The sequence below is a fragment of the Mobula hypostoma genome, chromosome 3 (assembly GCF_963921235.1).
Source record: "Mobula hypostoma chromosome 3, sMobHyp1.1, whole genome shotgun sequence".
NCBI classification, from domain to species: domain Eukaryota; kingdom Metazoa; phylum Chordata; class Chondrichthyes; order Myliobatiformes; family Myliobatidae; genus Mobula; species Mobula hypostoma.
In genome coordinates, this window is record NC_086099.1 from 202,568,117 (window position 1) to 202,586,600 (window position 18,484).

Sequence of the window (18,484 nt, forward strand, 5' to 3'; positions counted from 1 at the left end):
GTTATTTGTTAGCATGGGTTGAAGTGCAACTAAGCAAGAGAAAATTATCATGATAATGGATTGCGTTCACACTGGGGTAGAACAGGAACCTTTTCAGCTACTTATAATTTTTAAGGATAAATATTACCTTTCTTTGTCACACATGCACTGAAACATCAAAACACACATTGAAATGTGTCGTTTGCATCAATGACCAGCACAATCCAAATACTGTGTGTTGGGGGAAGCCCGCAGGTCTCACCAGGCTTCCAGTGACAAGATAGCATGCTCACAACTTAATAACCCTAACTCATATATCTGGAATGTGGGAGGAAAACAACATTGTAGTGATGGGGAGAATATACAACGTCATTAGAGGGAGCATCAGGAACTGAATCCTAATTACTAGCACTGTGCGGCATTACGCTACCCGCTACACTACTGTGCCGCCACCTGACTTGGAGTAAACCACACTCAGCTGAAATGAATATTCCAGGTCCATAACTCTCATTGCATTGAACAATTAATTTTTATGTCATAATTCTATTAGGGATTAAGAAGGTTGGAAACACTTGTGGGCTCCTAATGAAGTCAGCCTCGATCATTATTTTTTCCCACTTGGAGAAATGTTGTAAAGTATCAGCATTTCTTAAAGTTTTATTTCTTATTTCTAGAAATAACACATTTCTTCTTCAGCACTGTTTGTGTTACTCTTCATCTTTATTGTATTGTCTTTTTTTACTTAAGGAGTTATTTAAACTCAACAGGTCCATTCCCCTTTTGTCCAGCAATCCATTCTACTCAGATGCCCATCAGCTCCCCTTCGATTCTTCTGGCACCTACCAAGACGAAGGATGGTTGCCAATGGCCTGCACATCTTCGGGATGTAATAAGAAAGCACAGCACTCAGCAGAAAACAGTGTGGTCATGGATAGAATAGGCGATCTCCACACAGACAGTGCCCAGGGTTATGATTGTGCCTGGGTCCCTGAAGCTGTGAAGCAGCAGTAGTAATTGCTGAGTCCTCATAAAGGCACAATGATACTGGTTGTCAACGTCCTGTAATGCCCACTATCTTCCCAGATCACTGGAGGAGTCCGTCAAGAGTTATTGCATTATCAAGTAATCAATAAACCATGAACACAAGTTCACCAAAGTAAATGCAGATATGTTAGTGGTTGGCTGGGACATGTTAATTTAATCCAGTTATAACATACAAGTTCCGTTGGCTGATGAATGTTAAATGCAACTTTAAAGTCATTGCAAATACTACTTATTCCTTTATTCTTACATATAAAATCTTTCTGAGCAGATTTTCCTCTTGGGTGTTAAGCAGGGATGTAAAATTAACCAGGCGTCATAACGCAAATAAAGGACTACTACCTTATATGAACCAGTAGCACAGCATACCAGTTTTATTTACAAATGCATTACAAGTTAATGAGAAGCCTTTTTCCTATTATTTTTCCTTTAGACATGTGAAAGCTGCAACTTTGATACCATCCAGCCACAAGCCAGCATGAGTTTCTTTGGATATTTTGCTCTCTTGGCAGCCACCAGGGTCAATGTCATGGGCCGCCTGTGCTTATTACCAATGGTCCAGATTCCTTTGATTTTGCTGCGCTTTGAGCTACAGAATGAGATGTAATACACAACAATTCACATTCTGCAATCCAGTATCGCAGTACTTCTGATGTTGCAAGTGCTCTCATTCAAAGTGTTTTATTAACGGTAATGTATATTAAAGCACAGTTGTAAAAGCATTTCAAAATTCTAATGCTGATCACTTAACATTCTCCCAAAATGTTAGCTCATTCTGAGGTTTACTGCCTAATTCATTTAATTCCAACAATTTCCTGATGATAAATGATAGGTTAACTGATCTAACATTCCTCAATTTTTGTCTCAATCCTTTTTTTCAATAGAAGTATTATATTTGCTGTTTTCCAAATCTACAGGAGCTCTCCAGAATGCTATTATTTTGAGGATGTTTTAGTGTCTTCTATCATGAAGGCCAATCTAAAATAGTTACTTACGGTCTCTGTCGTTTCCTCATTTCTCATTATTAATACTGCAGTCTTATCCTCTAAGAGACTAGTACTTCCTTTAATTTCTGTCTTCCTTTTTAAAGACCTATAGATTTTTTTTACTGTTTGTTTTAATATTATTTACTAGTTTGCTTCCATACCATATCTTCTCCCCCTTTAAAAGTATTGTACTTGCTCATTGTTGGTTTCTTCAAATTTCCCAATCTCTAACCTTTGTGACATTGTATGCCATTAATTTCAAGTTGATACCATCCTTAACCTGTGGTCATATAGGTTAAAGGAACAGGCAGGTGAATGGGGTTCGGAGGGAAATGGATCAGCCAAGATGAAAGGGCAGAGAGCAGAGCAGAGCAGAGCAGACTTGAGCCGACTGCCTAATTCTGCTCATGTGTCTTATGGCCTTAACCTCCTTAGTACATCCTTCTCAAAAGCTTTTCTTTATTAATGGAATCAAACCTTGCTGAAATTTAAGTGTCTGCCTTTGCTGATCTACCACTTTGCTAACTCTCCCACATTGTAATTGCCTTTATTTAAACTTAGAATACAAATTTCAGACCAAAGTTTCTCTTGAGTTTGAAATTCTGTCATTCGATGATCACTCTTCCCTCAGGGGTCCTTTACCATGCGATCATGAATTAATCAGATCTCATTACACAATATCATATCTGAAAAGCCTCCCCAGAGTTGATTCCTCAACACATTTCTCTAAAATAGAAATCACATACTCTATGAAGTCTATAATTTCATTTTTAAAGTTGCCCTTGCCAATCTGATTTGTCTAATCAATATGATTTGGCAACATTGGCACCTTCGTGCAATGTATTAATAGAGTCATGCCTTGAGGAGTCACAGAGTCAAAAAAGTATACAGTACTAAAAGCGCCCCATATCCATGCCAACCTTTTTGCCCATTTACACTAATCCCGTTTGTCTGTACTTGATTGCTATCCTTCTGTGCCTTGCATACTTACCTGCCTATCTAGTTGACTTTTCTCTGACTCCACCAACTACTCTAGCTGAAAGTTTTAGATATTATTCAATTTCTGTTCAAAGAGAAACTATCACCAAAAACTCTTTCCCCTCACCTTAAACATGTGTGTTCTTGTCTTTGATACCACTAATTGAGAAAAGGATCTGATGATTTAACTAATCTATGCCTCATACATTTATATAGCTCCATGTAGTCACCCCTCTTTCAGTCCAAGGAAAATGAAAACCCAGCCCATGTTAGGAGGTCAGTTGCAAGGGAATTTACAGTAAATGCCAGGAAACTTGGAAGCATTGACGTAGAGAGAAATTTTCAGGTCCAAGTCCATAATACCCCTACAGTAATAACGCAAGTGGATAGGGTAGTAAAGATGATATGTGACATGCTTGCCTTTATTGGTTGGGGCATTGAATATAAAAACTGAGATGTTACATTTATAGCTTTACCTTGACTCACATCAATGCACTGCTGTAATAAGTGTGCGCTGTATGAACGGTAAGCAAGACAAGTTTTTCCATGCATCTCAGTACAAGTGACAACAGTACTATTGTAAACCAACTTAAGACCCTAAAAAAGGGTCTCGGCCTGAAACGTTGACTATTTACTCTTTTCCATGGATGCTGCCTGACCTGCTGAGTTCCGCCAGCATTTTGTGTGTGTTGCTTTGGATTTCCAGCATCTGCAGAGTTCCTCGTGTTTGTGGTCTTCTAATTCGGACATTATCCTGTGATTCTCCTTCACACTCTCTTCAGTGCAATCACATCCTTCATGGTGCTGCAAGCAGAATGAAACACAACACTCCAAGTGCACTCTAAGCAGTATTTTGTAAATTTGCAATATAATATCTTAACTTTAATATCCTATCCCCTGACTTATAAAGGCAAGCATGCCAGATGCCTTCTACACACACACTATCTACCTGAGTTGCTATCTTCAGCAAAATATGGCCTTGAACTCCAAGATCCCTCTGTTTCTTACAGAGGCACTACCATTTACTGTGCAAGACCTATCAATATATGACTTTCGAAAGTGCATCACCTCACACCTGTTGGGATTGAGTTCCTTCTGTCAAAGCTTCACCCAACTTTTCATTTGATCCGTATCTTGCTGAACCCTCAGACAAACTTCTTTTCTTTCCACAACTCCACAAACGTGGGTGTTGTAGCGACAGAAAAAGTGATCCAAAGTCAATTGCTGCCTGCCTGTGACTGTATAGACTTGTTATATTTGTGTGACACAGCCATAGCTCCAATGAGTCGTATTTATTATTTCAATCATTTATTAGCAATTAACAAACATAAAATTAAAGATTATTGAGCATTATCTCAGCGGTCAGCAAAGATATGACCTCCACCAGCTCCAAGACACAAAATTGCCATAAAATAAGCAAGAATAATTAACTTATTCCCATTACTTTTACCAAGCCCCCACTAATGTGATCTGTTACCATAATAAACACAATAAACATGCAACAGAGAATACATGGCTCCTGCAAGTGTCATTCACAAACTTATACCTACTAGCAATATTATATATCATAAGCTAAAAGGGTCTCTGCACTGAACTCTGTGGTACACAAACAGAAAGGGAAAAAGAGAAACACAAACTGAAAATAAATTGCAAGTTAGGACAATAAAAAAAAACTCCTCTTCAGTGTCTAAGTGGCCCTCCCTCAGCTGGGGCATTTAACCAGCACAGGAACCATTTATTGCTTCAGACAGAACTGACAAGTGCAAATTTCCACATCGTGCCATTATAAATCGTATGAGCCACAATCTTCTAATACATTATAAATCATAGATTTAAAAGAAAACACAAACAGATTTGACAAAGAGATCATGTAAAAGCAAGTAAAACATGAATCTGATGACAGACTAAGAGTTATCTCTACTTCAATATTTTATTTATCAAAAGCATAACTATTAATACAAGCAAGGGGAACCACCAGTCCCTTCAATTCTAAAGAGGGTTCAAAGCTCAAGTGTGACTTTTATTCTATGTTTTTGTTGCATTGTGTTGCATTCTTTTTTTAAAATGTGGACACGGTGCTATAATAGTCAATGCAGATATTGGAGATGTAAGTCACTAGTTAACGGCTAGATGTGAGGAAGGGCTTTTTTTAATTATGATGGCTAAATGTAATAAATTCTCCTTCTTAATACATGGGTCGATGGGTCTACCAATCCCATCCAGTCGCCTGTGAAAGTGAAGGCGACGGCTGGAACATTTAACCCAGCCGCGTCAAAATTTGAACTTGGCTGACGTAAGAACGTAGGCATTCAGTCCCTGGAGTCTGTTCTGTCTTTCAATGTCATCATAGTGAATGTGGACTTTAAACTTCAAACAACTCTGAATAACCGCAATCATCAAACAGCGACACAATGTTTGTCTCCCAGGTTTATGTCGGGGTCAGTGGAGGAAGAGGTCTATACCTTCTCCGCACATTTTTTTTTCCAAACACACGCATCCGTGCACAGCTCTGAGTAGGATTTAGTGAACGAGAGAGGGGGGCATGTGGAAGATCAAAATAATCCTGCAGATGTGTTTTGGTGTTCGGTCACTGAAAATATACAGGGAACCAAAACAGAGACAAAGTACACCTTCTTTTCTAATCAGTAGGGAAGCTTGAATGATTTGAAATTGCACGAAAATGTGCAAAATATTTAGGCTCTATTGGATATAATTAAGTGCTAATTAATTATAAGATTTGCTTCATGTGTGCAGAAGTAAAAGCGCCTTTTACGTTGAATAATGCAGTGCGAAGTAATAATGTGGTTATTATGGGGAGGTCCCGAAATCCCTTTTTACAATATGTCTCTCCCATAAACGTTGTCTTAGATTTCGGTGAGAATTGTTTTGTTTTATTCCCTGCAGTGTAGCTGTCAGTTCCGGGGCATCCATCAGACAAATGGGAGCTGAGTTTGCATTGACAGGGAGAGCCTGTGGGGGGAGGGCAAGGTGTGTGGAGGGTGGGGGTGTGCTACTGGAATGGGAGGGAGCTGGTCACCGTTGATGTCACAGCCAAGAGACGGTCATGATTGGATCTAATTATAATTTGCAGCAGCAAATAGACAGGCTTCCCTGCACGATTGACTTTAAAGTGTATGGTGCCGAGAGAGAGAGAGAGAGGGAGAGAGAGAGAAACTGATAGAAGAGGAGAAAGTAGGATTGTTGCATTCAAAGACCGGTAGGGCAAAGTAGAGGTGGCAACGTTGAAGGGTCGCCCGAGGGCCGCTTGTATATCGGCCCGAGCCAGAGCCACCTCGCTCTCCCAAGTGCTTTAGTGACGAGAGGACAGCTCAAGAACAGAGGTACAGAGGTTCAGAGGGTTGGCAGGCAAAAAGGAAAGAGAGAGAGAGAGAGAGAGCGTGCGCTGCAAGGGATGAAAGTGTGAGGGAGGTGGGAACGAGTGACTCGCGATCAATAGACAAGGGAAAACTGGAGTGGAGGAGAGAGGGAGACGAAGGAAAAAGCAACGCATTTAAAGCCACTCTGAACCAGCAGCGTGTTCTCAAACCTACGGCAATGGCATCGGTACTGGTGAGCAACAGAGCCTCGGCAACTCCGGGCAGCCAGCTGAAATGCAAGTTCAAGAGGAGGAGAAGGAGGCGATCGAAGAGGAAAGGTAGGATGCTCTTCCCTAATGTGTGACGGCTCGGTCCTGGGCTGTGTTATTGCCGCCCGGGAAAGTGATAGGGAGTCCTGTCGCCACTCTACGTTTCTGCTAAACAGGGATATTCCCCGGTAACGGTAGCTAAAAGTATAATTGATGAATAATTGAAGAGCATAGTGTTTATCCAGGTTTTGACGGCGCGGTCACAGTATGACAAGGAAAGACGCCGAGATTAGAGGTTGTTTTTGACTGTGGATATTTTCCATTCTGATTATAAATAGTATTATTTAGTGTCACGCGGAGCAATCCGGTTGTGTCGAGGTACTAAATAAAGCACATTCCATGTGTTGAGAGCAGCTATATCTTGCCTGTACACATCGCTCCTTTGAGATGACAGCTAGTGATTGCGCGGGACAGACGTAGACAGTCCGGTTACCAGAAGTTGGTACTCTCACCTTGCCCCCTTCCTCCCGCGGATTTCGGTATTTTGTCTGAGCTCGAAAGGGCAACGGTGCAAAATAATTCATTTTTAAAATCTCAAGTTGTTTGTGGAAGTTGACATGTTTGGGATTGTACTCGGACCTGGGGGATCTGCGCTTTTAACGGGCAAAGGCGTGGACAACCGACCGGGCTAAAGTTGACAACAGCGATTGCAACGTGCAAACTGCCGACATTGCTGAAGAATCTTTCGTGACAAGTGATTCTAGCAGAGGCCTGATGCGGGCAAGTCGGAGCCGAACCTCGCCAGGGCACAGTTGCCACGCCGCTCTGAATGAAGTGTCATTCCAAGCAACCTGTGCAGCAATTCCCACTCACCGCTGGCCAAGAAGTTCGCCGCTGTTGCTTCTTCAGGCAGCAACAAAAAAAAATCAAATCGCAAAATACTCCCTGTTTGACTCTAGCACACGGTTGTCATGGAAACGCAGCATAACACAAAAGTTGTTTGTTCCTGCAGTTTATCTTTTCAGTTGAGAATTTGTTTTGAAGAACTGTTCTGGTGCCGACTTCAAACCTGCTCTTGTATTCAACCTCCATCGCCCTCCTCCCAGCAGTTGTTCTTAATTTAACTGTTAGAAGTTTTTGTTTAAGTACTAGTCGGATATCAGGAACAAACCAGCTTCTGAAATGATCCTAGCATAATTGGTCAATATTTTAATCATTCTACTTGGTGCTACCCTGGGGCGAAATTGTTCCAGTATTCACTCGCAATACCTAGCAAAGGGATAACGACTGAAACAAAAACATGTTTTGAAATATTTTTGATGTTAAAGATAGAAAAGCGCCATGATTTGCAGGAATTTCATTACAAAGCAAGTGACAATCTCTCAAACTTCGCACTGTTGTTCTTGCATTTTGCGCTAAAATTAGCGTGGTCGTCGTTTCTGATTCGCATCCCAAGGACATTTCGTATGTAAAGTTCAATACTGTTTTGACGCCTTTCTGGCAATTTTCTGCTGCTCAGTAAAATGAATGACCGGCATTTTTATCTGTAAACTTTAAAGAAAATGAGTCTTCTCGCAGTTCGGCCCTTCTGGGGTTGAGGTCAAATTAGATTCGAAATCCTCACTCCTGAATTAATGTGGCCAACTATTAGCTCAGAGGGGCGGAACGCATTTAGTGACTAATTCACCGTGGAAGTACGAAAACGTAGCAGTATTGCTCCACAGCATGACACTACCTAGGGAGGGTAATAGCGGTGTCGGCAAGAGCAAGGTAACTCGAAAACAAAAAGATAATACTGGCCAAATTGCCGGAGGACAGCGGGGATCGGAGGAGTGAAGGAACCGAGACGGAAAACAGAGAAATAAATGGGTAGAAACTGCACTGGAAGTTAAGCACCGGAGCAGAGAACATTGGTGTATCTTTCCTTCGAGTTGTATGTCTGGGGTTGGGGTAAACAATATCGGCTGAGAAATGGCATCTGGCTGCTCAGCTCGCTTGTCCGTCCGTCTCTGGCAGTGGAAAAGGGCTTGTTTCGCCTTTACTGGGTTGAGCGACGTTGGTCTGCCTCTCCAGAGTCGGGCCAGCTGAGCTCCGGCAGAAGTGATCCCGTACCTCTGCCGCCTCCTGAGCCTTATCGCCGACACCCTCTGCTAACAGCCGAATAGAGAATCGTGTGGATTCCATGATAACATTAAATTGATTTTTTTAAAAAATCTCCATCCTTCATCTAATTCCACCAAGCTTTCATCGTCGCCCTTCATCCTCAGTGATCCGTGTAATGACAGCAATTTGAGATTGCATCAAGGGCATTAGCAAACGATGGCTGAGCTCAAAATACATAAGTGAAATTATCTCGGCATGGTGTGCCCGTTCTGGGTATGCAAGAAGTCCTGCTTTCCTGCCCAACACTTCCCCTTTTTATCCCTAACATTAGCTGGTGGTATGTATCCACGTTGGAGATGGCAGTTCTGTACCAAACAATTCATTCTCTACGAGCGCGAAGCGATTCGGACACTCATGGGTTGCTGTGAGCAATTTAGAATTCCTCCTTTCCTTGATTGATTCTCGGCAGTTGATTCTTTTTACTGCTGTAACAACCCAGCTTTGAATTTTAATTGCAGATTGTGGGGAAAAAAAGACAAGACGTACTAAAGCAAAACTCGCACTATCTGTGATGATCTCTTTTTATGTATACCGGAATGGATTAACCCTCACTCGTCCCATAACTTCTAGGCCAAGCCTTCCAGTCCTACAACCGAATGCGTATTCGATTATATTGTCATAGCTGATTTGTCCCTCTGTATAAACTGCCTGATGACTCCACTCACCTGAGAAACTCCCTGGCAGAATGCCGTTTGCCATGAAGAATGCAGGAAACGCCACAGATTTGAGAATGGGAGCTCCAGCATTTCCAGGCTGGAGATATCGGCGGCGGGGGGAGGCAGGGGTAGGAAGAGTAGGGGGAGCTAGTGTTTCGGTGCTTGGGGATGTTCAAGAGGGGAAAAAGAAACGAAACGGGGTGGAGGAAGAGACTGATAGCAAAAAGACGAACCAATTAAGCCAACACCAGGAGGTGCCCAGCGTGGAGTTATCAGCAGAACTTGGCCTCTGTGCAGACCAGCTCTCCTGGAAGCGAGGGGAGTTCGTGAAGGAAAGCAAACAAAATCATTGAAGCGGGTTTTTATAAACTGTTTAAAATGGGGATCTGGGGAGAGGGAGCTTTCAAGGACGGAGGGTAAATGGCCGGTGGCTAGGTCAAACCGTTAACTTGTTTCGTTCAGTTTGCACAGCCCACAAAAAAGTGACAAAGATTTCACTCAAAAAAAATGGTCAAATGGAGGATTCATGTCCCTTTTAAAACTTATTTTATGTTAAACATATTATGAGTTTTGTCTTTAACCACTTGCAGGTGTACACAATGTAATAAAACTATCCATTTTTCAAGGAAGCAAATGAGCATTATTTAAGAGTTTAATTCTGCCTTCATTCTCCGGTGGTGGAGCATGGCCTAGTAAATTGAAGACAACGTTTTCATGCTCTGAACCTTAGCTAATAGTTGTAATCTTCTGTCAGTGCGTAGCTTGCCTGCTCCTTCGCTGATCTGATGGCAGAATTGAATTCCATCTGAACAAGTAAGGCGGGGGGGGGGGGCTGCTAGCGCAACCTCGAGTGACACAAGGCCATCTTCCCGCCATGCTTGTAACGAGATGCCGCAATCATCTCGCGTCCTTGCTGACGGAGAGCGTAACTGAAGCGTGCAGATGTGAGCAGCCCCCCCCCCCAAAGTTAAACCTCGACTCTCCTTGTGCAACTTAAAATCGTGCAGCTAACAAGTAAAAAAAAGCAGGCTCGTTTTAGAGGATGATTACTTCGGGAGCTGGGGTTTTCTTTCACAGAGAAACACTTGCAAGCTGCTTTCTGGACAGAGATAGAGGTGGTCCTGTTAAAATTGTAATCTCAGCTGGGAGCTTTGCAAGGGAGAGGAGAAACGCCATTACAATAATCAATCCTTCCTCTTCAATAACCTAATGGAGAGCAAATCATTAGGGTGAATTATTAATATGCGTACCCAATACACAAAGCTCTGTGCTGGAACTAATTCATTCAGAATACGGGTTTGGGTGGCCCATCCTCAATCGTCCTCCAGAAGATGCAGGCGTGCTACCTTCTTGAAACATTTTTTTTTGTGCTGGATTTTATTACGCAAGACGGTTCTTTCAAGTGCAATTAACGTGAGTTACATGTAGGCCGGACCTGTTAACGGGAAGCTGAATTAATTTCCAAATAGACATTTGTGTATTTAGCATATTTCAATGCCTGGTATATTCAGTTAATTGACGAAATTCAAATCCTTAGTCTGGATCTCGGGTCCAGCATTAAACCAGAACGCCACAGTTCCTAAACTGACCGTATTTTTTTAAAAATGCTTCACTGTGCAATTAATTCTATTATTAAATATCAGATCAAAATGGATGATATTTCCGAAGCTATCTGGATGAGCTTCCAAAATCACAAGGAGCTGATGGGGTTGAATGATTTTGTTCTTGTGATGACCTTAAACTTTTATGTGTACTGACTATACAGGAAGGACCATGGACAGAGTGGAGTTCAGTTAAGTTTTATTAATTGCTACCTGGGTCACTATCCATTATTACACTGCATCACCCTAGTTTGGTCCCTGATCAGACTAGTTAAATGGCTTTTACTAGTACAAATTAACACCAGAAACTCAACGTGGAAATGTAAATGATTCGTACTCTTGCTGTTTCACCTTGCCCTGCTTCCCATTGAGATCTAGACAGCAGCAGAATTAGGACCTTCACCCCGTAGTTTGCTTCACCATTCTGATTTATCCCCCCCCCTCCCTTGGCCCCATTCTTCTGCCTTCTCGCTATAACCCTTGCAAATGAAGAACATATCAACCTCCTCTTTAAACAGACCCAATGATGGTTATCAGTGGCAATGAACTAGACAGATTCACCAACCCCTGGCTAGAGAAATCCCTCCTGATCTGTTCTATCGGGATGTCCTTCTGTTCTGAAGCTATGCCCCCAGTCCTAGACTCTTCCACTATAGGAATCATCCTCTCCACATCCACTCTACCAAAGTCTTTCAATATTCAATAGGTTTCAATGAGTATCTTCCTCTCCCCCCCCCCCCCATTCTTCTAAACACCAGTGAGTTCAGGCCCAGTGCCATCAAATGTTCCTTATAGTGCAACCCTTTCATAAACTTCCTCTGGAACCTCTCCAATGCCAGCACATCTTTTCTTGGATAAGGGCCCAAAAATGCTCTCAATACTCTCAATGCCTGACCAATGTCTTGTAAAGCCCTGGCACCACATCCTTGCTTTTGTATTCTAGTTCTCTTGAAATGAATGCTAAGATTGCATTTGCCTGCCTTACCACTGACTTAATTTAACCTTTAGGGAATCCTCCATGAGGACACTCTTTGCACCTCTGATTTCTGAATCTGCTTCCTGTTTAGAAAATGGTCTGTGTCTCTATTCCTGCTACCAAAGTGCATGACTATACACTGTATTACATCTGCCACTTCTCTGCCCATTCTCTCAATCTGCCCAAGTCCTTCTGCTGACTTTCTGCTTCCACAACATTACCTCCCACCCCCCACCAGCTTTGTTTGTATCATCTGCAAACTTGGCCACAAAGACAAAGGTTTGGTGGCTTTTAACTGGTATGTGCAGCAATTAATTATTTCCAGCACTTTTCCCCAGTCTGCTCTGTGTGTACAAACGTCACGGTTATACATTATGATTATTATTTCATAAATTCAGTTTTGATACGAGAAAAGATCTCTGGGCCAAACACTCTGAAAGCTGTCACCCCTGATTGATAAATACTAGAAATGGAATATGCTATTCGCCCCCTCGAGCCAGAGCTGGTATTCAGTTAGAACTCGGCTCTGTAATCCTTGAGACTCACAGCAAGTACTCCTGTCAATCTCACTTGTGGACTTCGATTGATTTGATATTTGCAACCTTAGTGGGATTTTCAATGCCCACCTCCCTTTGCGCGAGGAAGTGCTTCCCGACATCAACCTGACGGGCGTTATTTTGCTGGTGTTGTATCTAATGATTTCACTCACTCAGAAGAGAACATACTTTCACTCCTCATCTAATCGGCTCAGTTCTCTGAAACGGCCGCCTTTTACTTAGCGTTTTATTTTTCTGAACATCTGCACATTGCACCGCCGCTTGACCCGCCAAGTGTGGTAAAGGCAATTTCACTGATACTGTCCAGAACTAAGGTGTTTTAGTGACAGAACTCGACTGGAAAGCTGTCCCGCTGTCATCTATAGTCTCAGAACTTCCTGACTTCTTTCGTCGCCCCAGAGTATCTAAAGCTGCGGACTGGTTTCATGGAACAATAAACCCATTTGCTGGAGGAATTTAACGGATCGAGAAACATCTGTGTATGGGACGAGGAACTGTCCACTTTCCGGGTCGATAGCTAGCATCATAAACCTCCCCGTCACAGGTGCTGCTCGACCTGCGAAATTCCTGCAGCATATTTTTTTGGTGCTTCAGATTCCAGCATCTGTTTGCATTTGACCCATTTGATGGTCTCATCGATGCACATTTTTGTTTCAAATGTCTATCAGAAATTAAATATGCGCGCGAATAAAAAAAAACAGCGCAAAGTTTCCAGGTATATTTCATTACATTTATTGTACACTTCCTGAAACTAGTTTTCGCTGTCCGCTAGGTGCATGTGGCCGTAAGTAAATATTTTCATATCATAAATTAAATGCTGGAGGAACTCAGGCCGCACATAATGTTAAGGAATAAACAGTCGACGTTTAGAGCCGAGACCTTTCATGAAGACTCGGGCTAAAGCAGCGGAAGTTCACTCCTTTCCATAGAAGCTGCCAGACCAGCTGAGTTCTTCCGGCATTTTGTGTGTGTTTCCCTGCATTTCCAGCATCCGCTGAAACTCGTGTTTTCATAAACGTTTTTCTTCCGACCTCATGTACAGGGGTTTTCCCGGGGACCTCAATCCCTGGGGTGAATGGTTGGTTTGGGGGCGGGGGGACAATTTGTCAAAAGATTTGGCAATTCCAGACAACCGGCGAAACTTAGGAGGAGGGTGAACAGATATGTTGTGTGAATCGCCCAGCAAGTTTGCACAGACACTGCTATCGAATTGGAACATAATGTCCTAGCTGCAAGGTGCGGAGAACCACAGAAAACAAAGAGAAAATCTCCGCCGCCTTCTGGTTCTAATCCAACACGGGCGCTGGGTAGAAAAGAATGAAGTTGGCGGTAGTGATTATTTTGTACATGGTTTTGAATAGTGATGTTAAGCCATTCGTTTTAAAAATCCAGCTCTTGAGTTCGCAAGGTAGATGCGAGGGAAGGAGGCGCAATTCGCATGTGACCCCAGGCCTTTCACCCTCCACTCCCACCACATCCCCGCTGTTCCATAGGATTGTTTTAATCAGCCTTGTTTTACACAGTAATGCAGCTTAAGTGTGCAATCGGCATTGGATGTGAGTGTAACGTGTTATTTATCTACAAGCTCATTCTGTAATTCAGAAGCTTTCCATCGCAGGTAGATGCAGTACAGTATGTGCTAAACTTACGCAGTAGCGGCTTTGATGGACCAATCGCTAGGAAATGTTGCAGATTAATTTGATTTCTTTTGGGCGGGAGCCGTAAGTAGACCTTGCGCCGATTTCAGTAGATTGTGTTGGTCTGTTCCGGCGAGGCAAACCCATATTTTGTGCCAGATATGCATGTAATCCAAAGACTGTAACCTAAGCCAAAGTAGAACTCTTGTTCACAATCGGGCAGAAGACCTGTGCGCACTGCCACCGGGTGTCACAGTGACGCCCCACCCAAGGGTGAACAACCTGCCCGTACCGGTGAAGGGTCTCGGCCCGAAACGTCGACGCTTTATTCCTTTCACTAGATGCTGCCTGAGCTCCAGATTTCTTCCAGCATTTTTGTGTGTTACTCTGCATTTCCAGCATCTCCTGTGTGCTGTGATTTGCTACTTGTACTCATTGTTTTGGTCCACGCTTGAAGAACAGGAACAGCACCTGACGACCTTAATACTACAACAATACACCATCACAAACCGCCTCGGTAGAATAAGAGAGCAGAGAACTGGGGAAATTATATACGTACACACACAATTCGACAGTGCTGCGTCCGCCCAAACTCGAGTATTGTCTGCCCGAACTATTCCATTTTCCAAAAGCAAGCGGTACAATGCCTGTTATAAACTAGAAATGTGTTATAAGAGATGCCCCTAGTTCCTTTTCATTTCCAATTTTCAGCTCCACATCTTGACAAGAAGTACACGAGCGGCTAGTGTAACACAAAATCTGATTCTGTGTGCTCATTATTAGTTGTGAATGTTCCTTCATAATGGGATATTTTGTGTGCAAAACAGTTCCGCTCTTTTACTTCTACAGCGCTGAAAGATGCAATAGATTTATGTGGAGGTATAAAGCAATCAATATTTGGTTGCAATTCTTGGTGAAATGCTTCCTCGTAAATTGTAAGGATGTATCATAAAAATTCTTTCGCGTCCTGCCATTGGACACGGAGTATATGCAGAATGGATGGCTCTTCAATTTAATCTGAGTAATAAGTGTGATGCTGATTACTACCTTGGCACGACACTATGGACGCAGGTATATCGCTGGAAATCTTGTTCATCATTTTAAGGTCTAATTTCCTTATCGTTAACGGCTCTACTAACCCAGCAGAAACAAGTTCGCTTTTCAGTCATTCTGAATCTTTCGGCAGAAGTTCGGGGTCAAAAGACGAAATGAGAAATCGTGGAAATGGCGTTCCATATAAATCATTCACAATAACTTCGTACATGAGATATAAATCATATTGAAAACCTCCTGGTTGCTCGTGTACCTTGCTCACTCTTAAATCCCCACAATGAAACAATGTAACAAAAGTAAATAAAGTCAGTACAACATGTAAAACCAGAGATGTCGGCAATAACCATTTCCTTGTTATTGGTGAAGAATGCAGACCCGTGTTTTTTTCTTTGTTCTCTAACTACACATTTTGTTTCCTATCTGAAATAACAGAATAATTACCCTGTAACTAGTTTCCAATTTCAAGTTTATTGTCATTCAACCGTGCACATGTATACAGCTAAACGAAACGACGTTCCTCCGGGACCAAGGTGAAAAATACAGTGCGTACATCACATACGGCGCATGAAATATTAGCATAATTTTAAGACATATTCTGCAGATGTACAGGTTGACATAAAGTGCATGTACGTCATATACAACAGTATAACGCTGCTGGCGGGGCCATAAATAATGTGTACTGGCTGGGCTGGGAGTCTTTCAGCCTGGGATAAAAAGCTGTTGCCCAGTCCTTGTTCTATCATATGACACGATGCGATGTTCTATTTACGTTTTCTAAAGGAGAAAAAGTCGGAACCTTTCCACAAGTGATTGTTCATATTCTGAGATGCACGATGTTTTGTTTTACCTTGAGCCAAGGTAACTGTGCTACTTGGAAGTGTGTGCACAATTACGTGCAATCATACAGTAGAGAAACAAGCCTTCGTGACTATGCCGCCCGAATTACCTAGAACCTTTAACAAACTAAAAGGATTGGCTATCTTAACGCCAAAATAAATTAAGTACTTAATTTAGAACAAAAGATGCAATCCATTTGCCTGACAGATGAGGCAAAAGTTGAAGAGCTGTAGTTTACAAATCCTTTAATTGCGAGAACTTGGAATTATTGGAATTGCATGTTAATCAGATTTCGTATCTCTTATTTAAAACGAGAGACGAATATTTTAACATAAATAGACAATTGTTAATTCTCGTGGCAGACTCCGAGAGAGGCATTTACCTGTCTGTCGTGGGTCAATTCTGCTGAAGAATTACGGCGTTAAGTTTCTTATCGCCGATATCAATAGGCGAAGATGATGCACGAGTCACTTCACGTCTCATTAATAGAAGCTGCGTGTAATCTAGACATGTGAAATAGTTTCAGTTTGCACCGAGAAATGAAGACTGCGCAGAAAGGAAGCTCTGCATGAATAGACTAGTCATCGAGGAAGCAGTGGAGATTTATTTAATGGGGCGGGAGGAGGGAGATTTATCGAAAAAAAAACACGGTTTATCCGCTTTCAGAAGCCTTCGCCGATTGTTACATCGTTTAATATCGCAATCCCTGCTCGCTCGTTCGCCCCGTGGCTGCATAGCTCCAGAAGCCAAACAGGTCCGCAAAATGCCTCCGGATTTCCCAGCTTTATACATACTCTCACTGCCTTGTTAACGCACGGGGGGGAAAAACCCACTAGTTCGCTGCTAGATACGAGCCTTGCTAGGTTTATTTGGATCTCTCCTTGCAATCAAAATAAAATCTCCTGAAGCATTTAACGGATGCTCTTTCATAACCACAAGCTCTATTGCACTAATGCCTCTGACCCATTTATATCAATGTGCCAGTTTCCCCTAATGCTCCCCCATTTAATAGTCATTAATGGCCATGCTGTCAGTTTTAGACATGATGTCTGGGTGTGCGGAGTAATCCCGGTTAGTAACGCAAACACACACGCCGCAGACGCTGAGCGGGTCGGGCAGCAGAGTTGGTCGGAAAGGGGTGAGGGGAAAGCGGGCAGATGAACGAATTAGTGGTCATTTTACTGTCTACAAGACCAGCAGAAAGTGATCGGCAGGCCAGGCCGCGTCTGTGGGATGAGAAACGGAGTCGAGGTTTCAAGTGGAAGAAGTTGTATCCTGAGAACGTGTGCTGAGCGAGTTAACCAGGATCGGAATCTCCGCGTGGCCTGACGAGAGATCAACACACACTCTCGTTCAATTTCAAACGATTAGTTCATATTCACACTCTGACTGTTCCAACGGCCCTTTACATTTACACAGGGAGAGAGAGAAAGAGAAACGGTCTCCCCTTAAATTCTACAAATCACAACGATCAAATCAAGGCAATATACCACAGCCTGCTTCTAAAATGGCGGTTTCTCCGCCGTTAGCCACTCAGGATCACTTCCACTATTACCTCTGGATGCCTCTCATGTTTATTTTGGCTTTTTTCGGGCGCTTTATTAAAATTTACATTTGTTCAAGCTTCCGACATCGTCATCTGTGCCCTCGGGCCAACTCCTAGGGGAAAGTACTGAAGGTTTTGCAACGGGAGTTAGAAACGTTGTTGTTTGTCTACCTGAACCATTCGGTCCAATTAAGCAATCCGATCGTTTAATGAGACTGTGGCCCAGCCGCGCCGTGATCTATTTTCATTTTCCCGCGTTCCTGTACCCGGCACCCTAGAGGAACCAAGCGATTAAGACATTGAGAAAGAGAATTTTTTTTTCCTCTCTAAATGAAAATGTTTAAAGAAGCTGTGAAGGTAGGATCTTTTATATAAAATCTAGAAACACTCAGCATGTTGGAGAAAAGTAGGTGGAAGGAGAAATGGCCAACTTCAAAGACATTTTTAGAATATTTCTTCGAGCCTTATTGTTCGTTTGTCCTTGCTCTGAAAGGCGTTTATGCCTTGAGCTTATGCTCATTTGAAGTAGTTTTTCAGCAAATATCCTTTTAGAATATGTTGCATTATTACTAGTGCTGAAGACTAGGCCTCGCCATTCTGATTTGAGGAGAATAATGTTTCTGAAAGGCAAACATAGTTCTTTTTGCTAACTGGTTAAAATTTCTGCACCATGTCCAGCATGGAATGGGTATGGAGAGAATGTTTCCTGTAGTGGGGGGGGGGGGGAGGGTTTGGATCCAGAGGTCACAGGCTCAGAATAGAGGGACGTCCCCTTAGAAAGATGAGGAATTCCTTCATCCAAAGGGTGGCAAATTTGTGGAATTCATTGCCACAGATAGTCACTGGGTATATTTAAAGTAAAGGTTGATTGGTTCTTGATTAGTAAGG

At 42.5% G+C, this 18,484-nt stretch overlaps 1 protein-coding gene across 2 annotated transcripts in view; it reads left to right on the forward strand.

Annotated features, from left to right (window-relative positions):
* Window positions 1-6,162: 6,162 nt before the first annotated feature.
* Window positions 6,163-18,484, forward strand: part of adarb2 (adenosine deaminase RNA specific B2 (inactive)) — an 832,269-nt gene continuing 819,947 nt past the window's right edge. For both annotated transcript variants that reach the window (XM_063044383.1, XM_063044384.1), the window contains exon 1: window positions 6,163-6,639. In XM_063044383.1, the coding sequence (XP_062900453.1) occupies window positions 6,540-6,639 (100 nt within the window). In that variant the 5' untranslated portion in view covers window positions 6,163-6,539. The remainder of the gene's footprint in view (window positions 6,640-18,484) is intronic.